Raw genomic sequence first — 13,570 nt, 5'->3', positions numbered from 1 at the left:
AAAATAAACGTCAAGTTTATTACATGAATTCATTTTTAGATACACATTTGATATTTATGTTCCTATTTAATATATTTATTTGTTTTTTTTTATATAGAAATGTATGAGTACGAATTATAAGTGTTTATCATGTAAACTTTTAGTTTATTAAGTAATTGAAAAATTCATCTTCTATTTACTTTTCAGTTCTTAGTTTTATTTTATTTGAAGAATTATTTTCTTGTTATGTAATTTTTTATTCTCTCTTAACTCGTTCTATAACTACTAAGTTCACTCAAATTAATGTATTTTCTCTTTTAATATTTTGCAAAAATAATATATATGTTGTAATTGTTATGAAATTTTAACTATACATTGTAACAACTCAATTAGCAGCATCATATAACTAATTAGGCCATTCATATGACATAACAAGTATATGTTATTCTAATATATTTATTTCTTTGTTATTTATGTTTTCTAAAATTTAAATTCGCAATTAATGAAATGTAATTTTATAAATTTTATAAACATTTAAAAGTTATCTATAATTGATTTAAAGATTAGTTGTACAGTGATAAGTTAAAAAATTATTTCAAATTTTCACTTGTTACAATAATTTATATACATATTTTATATATTGTTTCTAATTATTAAATTTATTTAAAAAATTGTATTATTTATTACAAATAAGCATTGAATTATTTATTATAAATAATATATAATAATCTTTTTAACACAAAACCCATCCGGATTGAATCGGGACAGATATTAGAAAGTGATTTTTAAACCTAACTCAATTTCACAAAACTGACTTGTATGTGAGATTTGCATATCTATTTATATATTATAATTTGACCTTATTTCTGGTTGATGTGAGACTTTCAATAATTTGTTTAATTTATTTTAAACTTAACCCATTACATTATATAGCTAACCATTATAAAAATATTCAATAATTATTCAAATTTATACATATATATAATATTTTGATAATTTTTTATTCACTATTTTAATTCAAAATATAATATATAAAGTTAATCAATTTTACAAAATATTTTTTTTATTAAATATTAAATATAGTTAGAAAAATAACGTACATTGTACAGGTTTACCAATTGCATACATATGATTTACACGTAGAAATTGTCAACAAATAGTTGCAATAACAAAATAACAATAAGTAGATAAACCAACCTATTATAACCCTAGATTTTACTATGAATGTTGAGAATATAGTCTCTTATTTTTCTTTTAAGTTACTATGTTTATCTTTAACATCAACTTATGCCTGGTAAGAGGCAAATGCTATGAGAGGAAATTTTCTACCACAGGTCAACCCTGCATATTCAGCCATGTCGAGTGTCTGATCACCCATTACTCCACCTGGCACTTCCCAATTAAACTGATGAACAAGGTTTGCTATGACCAACTCAATCATATTCATGGCAAACATTATTCCTGGACAACCTCTTCTTCCTGCTCCAAATGGTATCACTTCAAAATCATGTCCTTTCACATCTATTGAACGCTTTAAGAATCTCTCTGCTTCAAACTCTTCAGGTTTTTCCCAATAACAAGGATCTCTTGCTATTGCCCAAGCATTAACTATTACTTGTGTGCCTGCTGCAATGTCATAGTCCATCACTTTGGCATCATCCATGGATTCCCTTGGAAGCAACAAGGGAGCTGGGGGATGTAATCGAAAACTTTCTTTAATCACTGCTTTCAAATAAGGCATGCTGTTTAAATCTTCCTCAGTTATGCGAGTTCTACCATCAACCACATTCCTTATCTCATCTTTTAGCTTCTGCATCACATTTGGGTGCCTCAAGAGTTCTGTCATTATCCATTCTAGGCTTGTGGAGCCAGTTTCAGTGCCTCCGACAAACATATCCTGAAACAAATTCCCATCAACTGTCAATTTCCCTGTCTACCTTCAAATTCCATGAAGGACATATTCAACAAAATGAATTCACCAATTAAAGATGTTATTTCTAATATTGTATGAATGTTGCAAATACAAAATTAATGAATAAACCTCTGGATTAATGTTTAAGATATGTAAACTTCCGACGGCTTATCTTAAGACTTTTCTCACATCATCTTTGATATTAAGGATTGAACTAAATGATGTTTAAGAAAAGTAAAGATTTTGTTAAGTTAGAAATATAGAGTGGTTGTATATTAAGAACTTATGCAGATAGATACCACATTGTATTAATCTTGCGTACCTGGATTATAGCCTTCATGATTGTTTTATCAATCTGGAACCCCAAGGCGTTTGTCTTTTGGATCCTCAGCAAAATGTCTACCAAATCATTCTGTTCATCGTCATCATCATCATCACCATGCACATCATACCCTCTTCTACTTACATGCTCATCAACAACTTCATCAAAAAATTCACTAAGCTGTTTAGCCAATCTCTTTGCCCTACCATACATTCCATTAACTCTTCCCACCCAATCAAGCCAAGGTATACAATCCCCTATAACTGGAGCACCCAACATCTTCATCATCTCGTTCATTGGCTCCCAAAACTTACTCCCTTCTCTTCTGCTGTATCTCCTTCCGAGAACAGCTCTGCACACTATGTCATTTGTGACCGTAGAAAATAAATCAGTTAAATTCACAGGCGTCACAGAACAACAACATTGCTTAATCTTATCCATCATTATGGAGATTTCCTCTTCTCTCACTGCACCGAAGGATTGAACCTTTTTTGCACTGAGAAGATGCAAGACAGAGATACTCCTTATCTGCCTCCAGTAGTTGCCATATGGAGCAGATGCCACATCTTTGGAATCGTACAAGAAGATATCAAACATCTTACGATGTGGTCTATTGGAGAAAACAAGGTCATGGGTTTTCATAACCTCACGAGCTGCCTCGGCCGTTGAGACAACAAGAACTGGCACCTTTCCAAAGTGAAGTAACATTAAAGGGCCATAGGTTTGAGCAAAGGAATGGAGAGTGCGGTGAGTGAGAGTGCCAAGTTGGTGGAGATTTCCTATTATTGGAAGCTTTGGAGGAGATGGTGGTAAGGTTTTTCTGGCCATTGCAGAATTGAAATTATGACTGCATTTGATGACAGTTCGTAAAAAGAAGATGATTAAGGTAGCGATTGGAAGGAAAAACCAGATTGAAGAGTTTTCACGCAGAGAAGTTGACATTGTGTACTGTGCTTTCTTTAATTTGATGTCTAATAAGCAATGCAGAGAATGAGGTATTTATAAGCGTCGGAAGTCATCAACATTAATAAAATACGTGTATTTGAGAAAAATATGTATACGTTTCATTATTTAGACACGCTAGCTCAACATGCATGCAATTTCTTATTGTTGAATCCAGGGATGATTAATATGCTACCTAAACGACCTAATTTTCTCTTAGGACATGAAATAAATTAAAATTGAAGTTCATGTTTGGCAAGTATTTTGAGGGATTGTCGGATGAGATACAATATTAATATACAGAAGTCAAAATTTTATAGAAATAATTAAGCTTTATAGTAATCAATGTGGGATTACTCATACTGGATTCTCAAGAATATATTGTATAAATAAAATTATATGCTTCAAGATTAAAGATATGATGGTGTTTAACATTAATCAACCTTTTTAAATACATGGGAGAGATTCTTACTCATCAATTATTCATTCTCTCATTTATTATAATATTATTGAAATCTTTTTAAATTTTGTTGAGTAACAGTGCTTATCAATTTGCCAAAAAAAAGAAAGACAGAAAGAAAGTAACGTAAAGAAGAATGCTATGCTATCCTAATTTTGTAAACTTATATTTTAACACGTGTTTTCATTATTAATTTGTATCTGAATATGTGGTGATTATGAAAGTATATGTACGAAGGTTACGTTTCTAGATTTTTTTTCCAATGACAGCACGCATGCAGTACTTGTGTTCCATAATATTTAGAGATTAGGTTTAGAAAATTCATCAAGGTTCTAGACATTAAAATGCTCTTCAATTAGAACTCTATTTTTGTTTCATTTGGTTCAAAAACCCCCAAAAGTTGGAACCTAGACTTTTCTAGAACTGATGTACCAAAATCAGATGATACTAAATTTTATCTTAAGAGTAGAAAACAATAGTACGAGGCATTAATCATGTGTAAATGAAATATGTGTTACTTCTTGCAAACTTCTTCACTTTATCATTTTGTATTGTTTGAACTTTGGATATGCTATGCATTGACTTTCACTGCCGTCCAGGGTAAGATCATCTTATGATAATAATCTGATTTCATATTATAAATTTCAACAAGGCATTTCTTTTTTCTTCCCAATAAATGATTTTTAAACTTAAAAATGAAACATTGTTGTTTAAGTCTCTATTTAAATTTTAGTTATATATTTTTTTAACATGTTTAATAAAAAAAATTATGCCTTTTTAACTTTCGATCTAAGACTAAATTCAAGTTTTTTTTTAAGAAATCAAATATAATTAGGAACCAGTTTAAAAAAATCATATTTTTTTAGATTAAAAACTATATTTAAGCTTTTATAGAGATGTATATGGATGAAAGTTTTTTCATATAATTAATGTGTAGCTTCCCAATCTGATTAGTTGAACAGAACTTATTGTCTGGTTTTGAAAATGATAGCTATCTGTATGTGATTATTCTCTAATATTTTTATTTGATCTAGTATGAAGGTTTTATTTAGCTTTTTAGTTGGTTTGGCGGCTTCTAATTATTTATTTCCTTATTCGTATTCTTTTCATATATTCATCATCGAATAATGTGTTGTTGTATAGTTGATATATGGGTAAAAGTACCCAAATGTTGTATAAGTTTGGTCCTTGTCGTTTTGTTGATGGAAACAACTTTTATCTGATCTAGTCTAGAAAATACTATCAAAGTTTAGGAAAAGAAAAAAAAATCAAAGCCCAAAATTATAAGTCTTATATACATAATCCCTAGTAAAAAATTATTTATTACCGCGCACATTATGCATCGGTTAACCAGAACTCGAAGCATAATATTGCGCGGTGTCATTTTTGAAATTATATCGACAGTATAGGTCTCAATTGCAACAGAACCGCAACCGTATACACCCTTACGCCGCGGTTCTTCAAGGAACCGCGGCCTATAGTCCCTGCAAAATTCTGACATCCCACCCAAGTCAGTCTGAAATCAGACACACAGGGAATAGGCCTCGGTTCTGGGGCGACCTGCGGTCTGTTGTCCCTGCAAAATTCTGACATTCCCACCTAAGTCAGTCTGAAATAAATTTAAAATCAGACAGTCAGGGAATAGACCGCGGTTCTAGGGGAACCGCGGTTTATTGTCCCTGTAAAATTCTGACACTCCAACCTAAGTCAGTCTGAAATAAATTTGAAATCAGACAGTCAGGGAATAGGCTGCGGTTTTGGGGGGAATCGCGGTCTATTCCCTGCAAAATTTTTGAAATTCCCGCCAAAGCAGTACTGAAATAAATTTTGAAGTCAGACCGTCAGGGAATAGACCACGGTTCCCCCCAGAACCACGGCCTATTCCCTGATCTGAACAAATTTTAAATATTTAAGACAATAGGCCTCGGTTGGGCGGGGAACCGCGACATAAAGGTTGAAAAAAATTTCAAAATTGCCATTTCAAAACAATTTTAAATTTTTATTTTAAGAGAATAGGCCTCGGTTATGTTGGGAACCGAGGCTGTATCCCCTTTATTACCGCAGTTTTTCAATGAACCGTGGTAGTAATATTTGATTAGGTTAAAAAAAATATTATAGAGTGAACAGTTTCGTCTTCCTCGAACAGTTTCGTCCCCTCTAGCCATTTTCTCTCCAACGACGTTCTTGCCGCCGCGATCTTCCTCCATTCGTTCTTCCGCCACTGTTGCGCCGCCTCCGTCACTATAGAAGGATTTCCTTCATCATTTTTCATCACCTACGTTTGTATCCGATCAAATTTGGCTTTGGTCGTCGGAGTTTTTTCGTTTTTTTTTTTAGTTTTTGGGTTGGTTTGATACGTTTGTTTATTGATTCGGATTATCAAACTTACATTTTGTTGTATTGTTTTATAGGTATTGTGTTTTTTCTTTATTGTGTGGTTTTTCACGCTCCCAGGTTCGTATTATTCTGTTTATTAATTTTCATTTTGTACATTTTTAATTTTTTGTAGGTTGAATATGAATAATATTGTATGATTGAATGTTTGAATTGATAATTTGAATGCTTATTAATTGTTTGATTGTATGATTGTATTATTCTGTTTATTTTATTTTGTTAATTTTTTAATTTTTTGTGTGTTGAATATGAATAATTATGTATGATTGAATGTTTGAATTGATAATTTGAATGTTTATTAATTGTTTGATTGTATAATTGAATTGATTGTATGTTGAATATATTGTATAATTGTATGATTGTAATTTTGTAGAATATTTACGTATGGATCGAAATTGGATTAATTTACCACGCATTAGTGCTGAGTATGAGATAGGGGTAGAGGAATTTATACAATTTGCACAATGTAATGAGGGTATAAGTGATGATGAAGTGAAGTTTAGATGTCCTTATGTGAACTGTTTGAATGAGAGAAAGTTGAACGCAACCCAAATTAGAGAACATCTTATCTGTGATGGTTTTCTAAGATGCTATACAACATGGATATGGCACGACGAAGAAATACAATTTTCGGCTGACTCCCAAACTGAAATTGTTATTGATTCCACTATGGAAGAAGATCGACCGGATGAAGACAAATTAGAGGACATGATCCACGATGTTGGCGCAGAAAATTTTGCCAAAGCTCATGTGTATGAGGCGATGTCGACTGATGCGAAAACACCTTTGTATGTTGGTTCAACTAAGTTCACACGTTTGTTAGCGGTGTTAAGGCTCATGAATTTGAAGGCGATTAATGGATGGACTAATAAGAGTTTCACAGAATTGTTGACGTTGTTGAATGAAATGCTACCAGATGGAAATACACTACCCACTCATAATTATGATGCAAAGAAAATTCTTTGTCCGATGGGTATGGAGTATAAAAGGATACATGCTTGTCCCAATGATTGCATTTTATATAGGAAAAAGGGTGAATTTTTGACAAAGTGTCGTCCAAAATGTGGGTTATCATGATACAAGTAAAAAAAAATAGTGAAGATAATGGTCAGATAGAAAAAAATGGATCTGCTTTGAAAGTTGTTTGGTACCTTCCAATTGTGCCCAGACTTAAGCGTTTGTTTGCGAATCCAAAAGATGCTAAAAACCTTAGATGGCATGCAGATGAGAGAAAAATTGACGGGCTGCTTCGTCATCCAGCTGATTCAAAGCAATGGAAAAATATTGATCAACAATTCCCCAAATTTTGTAAATAGTGTAAAAATCTTAGGCTTGGTTTAGCCACTGATGGAACGAACCCATTTGGTAATCTAAGTACCAATCACAGTTGTTGGCCAATTATATTGATAATTTACAACTTATCTCCTGCATTGTGCATGAAGAGGAAGTACATGATGTTGTCTATGATGATATCTGGTCCAAAGCAGCCTGGAAATGACATAGATGTTTATCTAAGACCACTAGTTGAAGACTTGAAGTTGTTGTGGGTGGATGGGGTTGAAATATTTGATGCATTCGCTTATGAAACTTTTGTGATGCGTGCAATGTTATTTTGCACCATTGATGACTTTCCAGCTTATGGTAATTTGTCAGCATACAGTGTCAAGGGTCATAAAGCATGTCCTATATGTGAAGAAAACAGTACAGCTCATTAATTGAAACACGGAAGAAAGACAGTGTATCTGCATCATCAGAGATTTCTAAAATGTAATCATCCATATCGAAGGTTAAAAAAAGCATTCAATGGATATCAAGAGAGGGACGAAGCACCAAATCCACTTACTGGCCTTCAAATTCTTGAAAAAGTTAATAAAATACATCATGTATTTGGGAAAACATCCAAGAAGTCATCTGTAACGACCCCTTGGAAGAAGAAATAAATATTCTTTGATCTTCCATATTGGTCAAAATTAGATGTTAGACATTGCATAGATGTGATGCATGTAGAGAAGAATGCGTGTGATATCTTGATTGATACACTACTCAACATTCAGGGAAAGACAAAAAATGGAGTGAATACTCGTTTGGATTTGGTTTACATGAATATCCGAGAAGAGTTGACACGTAGGGAGATTGGTAAACATACTTATTTGCCTCCTGCATGTTACACAATGTCTAGACAAGAAAAGATAAATTTTTGCCTTTGTTTAAAGAGTATCAAAGTACCACAAGGATACTCTTCAAATATGAAGAGTTTAGTGTCGATGCAGGACTTAAAGCTTGTTGGCATGAAGTCTCATGATTGTCACGTCTTAATGCAACAATTGTTACCGGTGGCTATTCGTGGAATTTTGCCAAAAAATGTTAGGCAGACCATAAACAGTTTGTGTTCATTTTCCTCATCAATTTGTAGTAAAGCCATCGATCTACAAAATTAGATGAACTTCAAGGCGAGATTGTTATCATCTTGTGTCAACTAGAGATGTTTTTCCCTCCATCTTTTTTTGACATCATGGTACATTTACTTGTTCATTTGGTTAGAGAAATCAAGTTGTGCGGACCGGTATACTTAAGATGGATGTATCCTATTGAGCGTTATATGAAGATTTTGAAAGGGTATGTTAAAAATCCATATCGTCCCGAAGGTTCAATGATTGAAAGGTATATTGATGAAGAAAGTATCGAGTTTTGTTCAGACTACATGACATCAGCAAATCCAATAGGAGTTCCTCGCACATCATGGATGAATAAAAGTTCTACAAGTAAAAGCATCCGAGGTGTGAATGCGGTTACAAAGGATCGTGAAGAATTGTTGCAAACACATCTTTATATATTGAACAACACAGATGAGGTGATACCTTTTTTGCAAGCACACAAAGCCATTGTGAAAAATAAAAATCCAAGACAATAAGAGAAATGACAGTTGATGGAGCATAACAAAACATTTATGCCTTGGTTCAAATATGAAATTGACAAAGAGCCACATTCTTCTCAGAATTTGTTGTGGCTTGCAAATGGTTTAAAGTTTGATGTCGTATGTTGTACAGGTTATGAAGTCAATAATTTCACATTCTATACGAAGACTTTGGATGATAAAAGAACAATACAAAATAGTGGAGTCAGTTTAGAAGCTGAGTCGCTTCAATTTTCCACATCAAAAGATCAATCTCTTGTACTTGGATCAATGAGATATTATGGTATAATAGAAGAGATATGGGAGGTTGATTACACCAAGTTTTTTGTTCCATTGTTCAAATGTAAGTGGTTTGACAATAAGAGTGGTGTGAAAATAGATGAATCGGGTATGACACTAGTTGATTTTCCAAAGGTGGGTTATCGAGACGAACCGTTTATCATGGTACATCAAGCTTCTCAGGTTTTTTATGTCAAAGATCATGCGTCTGACCATTGGTATGTCGCTCTTCAAGGCAAAAAACAAATTGAAGTTAACGAAGACAATCTGATTAATACTCATATTGTTGACAACCATTCATTTCAAACTACGAAAAATTTGGATGACCAACCTCTAGTTGACGATGTACATGCAATTCGGTCATATCATAATGAGGGAATATACATATGATGAATCCATATCTTTATGTATGAATTTCAAATTTGTGTATATAAGTTTTCTTTATTAATATTACATAAGTATTTTATTAATATTTCCTATGACTACTATTACATGTTTTGTTAAATTATATTTTATTAATATTACATGTTATTTATTTTGACAGATATATGGCTGACCATCCACATTCATCAGGGGATGAGACTCCCCCATCCAGACCTACTAGAGGCCCCACCAGAATGAAACAACTTTGGTCAGAAAAAATAGTGGTGAAAGAACACCCGTGAATGTTAATGTGATCACGGGTGTGGCATCTGGCCCAAATGCAGATGACTTCCGATCATACCTTGGAGTAGTGACGCGTGATAAGATTAGTATTCTTATTCCATCTTTCGACCATGTGTCCGAGGTTGATCGGAACATTATATGGAACGATATATTGGTAAGTTAATTAATATCATTTGAGTTAGAGTTTGTTTATATTGATAATTTTGTACTGATACAACTTTATTATGTTTATTTCAGATGACATTTGACATTCCAAATGTCACTACACTTAAAAATAAGTGTTTATCAACTATTGCTGAAAACTTCCGGGGTTTTAAGAGTAAGTTGACCTCGAGATATGTATTTGGAAGCCAAAAAAACAAGTCTCCATGTAAAACATATAAGGCCATTGATGAAGAGACTTGGCGCCTCTTTTTGTACAGAGTCAGACATTAGAGGAATGGAAGGTTAGTATAGTTGATATTATTCAATTCCTCATTAACAAATATATATCAAATGAACTAATTAATTAAACATATGTGACAGGAAAAAAGAAGCAAAGCACAAGGAATAAGTGCTCAAAATAAAAACCCCCGCCTATTATCTCGTGGTGGGTATAGGAAGCTTGAGGAGAAAATCCTCAAGCAAAAGGCAGAAGCTAGACCATCATCTGAGGGTGGTAGCCCCCAACCTACTTCTCCACCTTCTCGGCATGAGAAATGGAAGTTGGCTCGTTTAAGATCATCGGGCACCTACTCTTCTGACACTGCACGGGAAATATCTGAAAGAATTGTAAGTTATCACTGTTCCTAAAATAATAATTTCATTATACAAGACTCCTTGGTTGAACTTTTTTAAGAATAATGGTGTTTTGTTATGTTACAGGACTCCTTGGTCGAGTAGAGCTCCCAAGGTCAATTCACTCTAGAGGGTCGCCAGGATATTCTTACCATTGCAATTGGACAACCTAAGCACCCTGGACGTGTGCGTGCTGTTGGAACTGGAGTAGGCATTCGAGATTATTTTGGGAGTTCTTCTTGTCAGACTTCATATGCATACAGCGAAGCACAAGAACAAAGGCTGGCACAAGAAATCACAAAAAAGCTTCGAGCAGACCTTAGGGAGGAGCTTAGGACGGAGCTTAGGGAGGAATTGTATAATGAGGTCACTACAAAAGTGACTGACAGAGTTATGCGCCAGTTTCAGCAGCAGTTTGAGAGTTATGGCATGCGCCCGATGCCATCTCCTATATAGGAACAGGAACATGTTGTGCCTCCCACAAGTAAAATTAATAAACATTTATGTTCAATAATCTCTATGTTTTGTACAATCTAACATTTACTCTGACAGGGAGAAGCGGGAAAGGAAGTTGTTCAGCACCAGCCGTCCCAGGGGATGACATGGACGATGGTAGTCCATGTCTGCTATACATTTTAGACGGTACCGGGACGATGCTGGTAGCTCGTGGAACAGTGTTTCAGGCAACGAATGTTGTTCATGGTATGAACCTATCAGAGGATAAGCTGAAGGTCTCAGTAGACGACATTATCATACCAGATACCTCAGTTCCTCTGCCCACAGATGAGATTTTCACTGTGGCACAAACATTCCAGTCTTTTATCGCTTGGCCTAAACACTTGGTTGGTTCGGTTTTCGACCCCCCGGTATGGAATTCTACTTTACACTTCTCAATTTTAAAGTTTACATGTTATTGAGGTCAAAACTTATCTTATTTTTTCATGTAACGATAAGCGCATGCATAGGAGAAGATTCGTTTATCTGAGGACGATCCTCTTGGTGCATTGCAACAACTTGCTGACATCATTGGAGATAAGCCTTTGGAGGTTGAATATGATGCTAATGTATTTGGGAGAGGCTCTGAGGTCCCAATATACCTGCATAGCCAAGATGTTAGAGAGCTTGCGTTGGGAATAGAAGAGTTGAATATTACATTAGTTCAGCTATGGATGATGTAAGTCTATGAGCAATTATTTATATAAAATTGATTTATATATCAAGTATACTTATATCAAAGGTAATTTTTGATTTCAGGTATATGTTTGGTGTTAGTAACAACTTGGGGTACAATGATGTCTATGGGTTCATTAATTCCCATGTCATTCACGAAACAAATGATTTTGATGAGATCACAACATATCTCACAAGAAGATTTGTAAGTGGGAAGAACATACTTTTTATTCCTTATATATCTGGGTAAGTGAGCTTTGTTAATATAATAAAGTTCCATATGTGATTTTAATATATAATAATTAAGTTATTATGAATTTCAGGCGCCATTAGCAGCTACTTGTTATTTCTGTACAGGAGAGCTATGCATTGTGGTTCTACTCATTGCAAAAGTCTCCTCCCAAACATCTCAGACAAGCAGTTGATTGGTAAGAACCTCAATGTTTGGACTTTCTTTGTTATATAAATGAATGCTAAAACCTTTTTTTTATATATAGTTCTATTTTAGCAAGTATGATGTTGGTTAGGAGATCAATTGCTAATAATAGAAAGCTTGCATGGATTGCTCTCAAAGTTTGACATATGCTAAAGTCATACTTTCTTATAATTGTTTTGTTTTAATGATTTTCACTAACTATTTACAACTGTGATGATATATTGTAGTGTAACAGACATAATGATTCATATGAGTGTGAATACTATGTAATGTATTGGATGACCCACATTATTCGTGCCCATATCACAAGAGGTTGGGAAACGGTAATATTTAAATTTAATGAATTTTGATTTTCTCCAACATTTGGAATTCATACACTAATTAATAACATTTGTCTTGTGCAGAGATTCAAGACTTCTACTCCAATTCTTGAGAAGTCACTTACATTCCTGAGGAAAGCAATTGCAAAACATTTAGTTAGATTATATAATAATTCATAGTTATTAGATTTAAAATACATTAGAACATATTGATTTATAGTTATTAGACTTATTACATTATGTGATGTAAATATTGACTATTGTGTTGAATCTATGTTGTTATGATATTGTTTGATATGCATGCCTGTTTTTGTGATAGTGGATATCACAAAAATAGACATGCTATTAAAAAAAATTGTAGGAGAATAGGCCGCGGTTGGGGCCAAAACCGAGGTAGAAAGGTTAGATGATAAAAAAAAGGGTTTTGGCCGTGGTTCCAGCATGAACCGTTGTCATATCTCCACGTTATTACCGCGGTTGGAACCGCAGCCAAAGGTTACACGAATTTTTTTTTAAAAAAGGGGTTTTGGTCGCGGTTCAAGAAAGAACCGATGTCATATCCCCAGGTTATTACCGCGGTTGTAACCGCGACCTAAAGTCCCAGACTTTTTACCTCGCTCGTATATGCCGCGGTTCTAAAACCGCAACGTATATTCAAAAACAACCGCGGTCGTTGCCCTTCGCTGCACTAGTGAATTTTTGTTGTGTTTGGAATAAACTTAAATGGAGTCTTATGGATAGTTAATGTATTAGTTGTTAGAATCTTATAGGTAGTTATTGATTAAGTGTTGGAGTGTTATGAATTGTCAATGTGTTAGTCGTTTTTATTTGTTAAGTACCATGGTAAGAAATATGTGACACTAGCACAAAAATGATCTATTACATAAAGCACTTTACGTCTAAGCAAAGAGGTTCATATGTTAAAAATGTGTAATGATATTTTTGTAATCATGTGTTAAAAATTATGTTTGACCTACAGGGAAACAAATGTAAATATCA

At 33.8% G+C, this 13,570-nt stretch overlaps 2 protein-coding genes across 2 annotated transcripts; one reads left to right on the top strand and one right to left on the bottom strand.

Moving 5' to 3' along the window:
- Positions 1-1,030: 1,030 nt before the first annotated feature.
- On the bottom strand, positions 1,031-3,164 carry LOC124820740 (cytochrome P450 736A117-like). Its single transcript, XM_047292498.2, has 2 exons — positions 2,214-3,164; positions 1,031-1,876 (listed from the first exon to the last, which is right to left on the bottom strand). Exons 1-2 carry the CDS (start codon positions 3,153-3,155, stop codon positions 1,265-1,267), a joined length of 1,554 nt encoding a protein of 517 aa, XP_047148454.1. The 5' UTR covers positions 3,156-3,164; the 3' UTR covers positions 1,031-1,264.
- An 8,083-nt stretch (positions 3,165-11,247) lies between these two features.
- LOC148199694 (uncharacterized) lies at positions 11,248-12,751 on the top strand. Its single transcript, XM_088112763.1, has 6 exons — positions 11,248-11,511; positions 11,611-11,691; positions 12,152-12,243; positions 12,313-12,388; positions 12,479-12,574; positions 12,656-12,751. The coding sequence occupies exons 1-6, from the start codon at positions 11,248-11,250 to the stop codon at positions 12,749-12,751; spliced, it is 705 nt and encodes a 234-aa protein (XP_087968889.1).
- Positions 12,752-13,570: the final 819 nt, after the last annotated feature.

This window comes from Vigna umbellata, chromosome 4, assembly GCF_029865625.1.
Source record: "Vigna umbellata cultivar VRB3 chromosome 4, Vumbellata_1.0, whole genome shotgun sequence".
NCBI classification, from domain to species: domain Eukaryota; kingdom Viridiplantae; phylum Streptophyta; class Magnoliopsida; order Fabales; family Fabaceae; genus Vigna; species Vigna umbellata.
The sequence above is the reverse complement of the archived record's forward strand: the minus strand, read 5'-3'. Positions and strand labels throughout refer to the sequence as shown.

Coding starts and splice junctions, on each gene's coding strand:
- LOC124820740 (XM_047292498.2), bottom strand. CDS start 3,155: ATGTCAACTTCTCTGCGTGAAAACTCTTCAATCTGGTTTTTCCTTCCA. Junction 1,877..2,213: donor TCATGAAGGCTATAATCCAG/GTACGCAAGATT, acceptor AATTTGTTTCAG/GATATGTTTGTCGGAGGCAC.
- LOC148199694 (XM_088112763.1), top strand. CDS start 11,248: ATGGACGATGGTAGTCCATGTCTGCTATACATTTTAGACGGTACCGGG. Junction 11,692..12,151: donor TTGGAGATAAGCCTTTGGAG/GTTGAATATGAT, acceptor CGCCATTAGCAG/CTACTTGTTATTTCTGTACA. Junction 12,575..12,655: donor TCACAAGAGGTTGGGAAACG/GTAATATTTAAA, acceptor TGTCTTGTGCAG/AGATTCAAGACTTCTACTCC.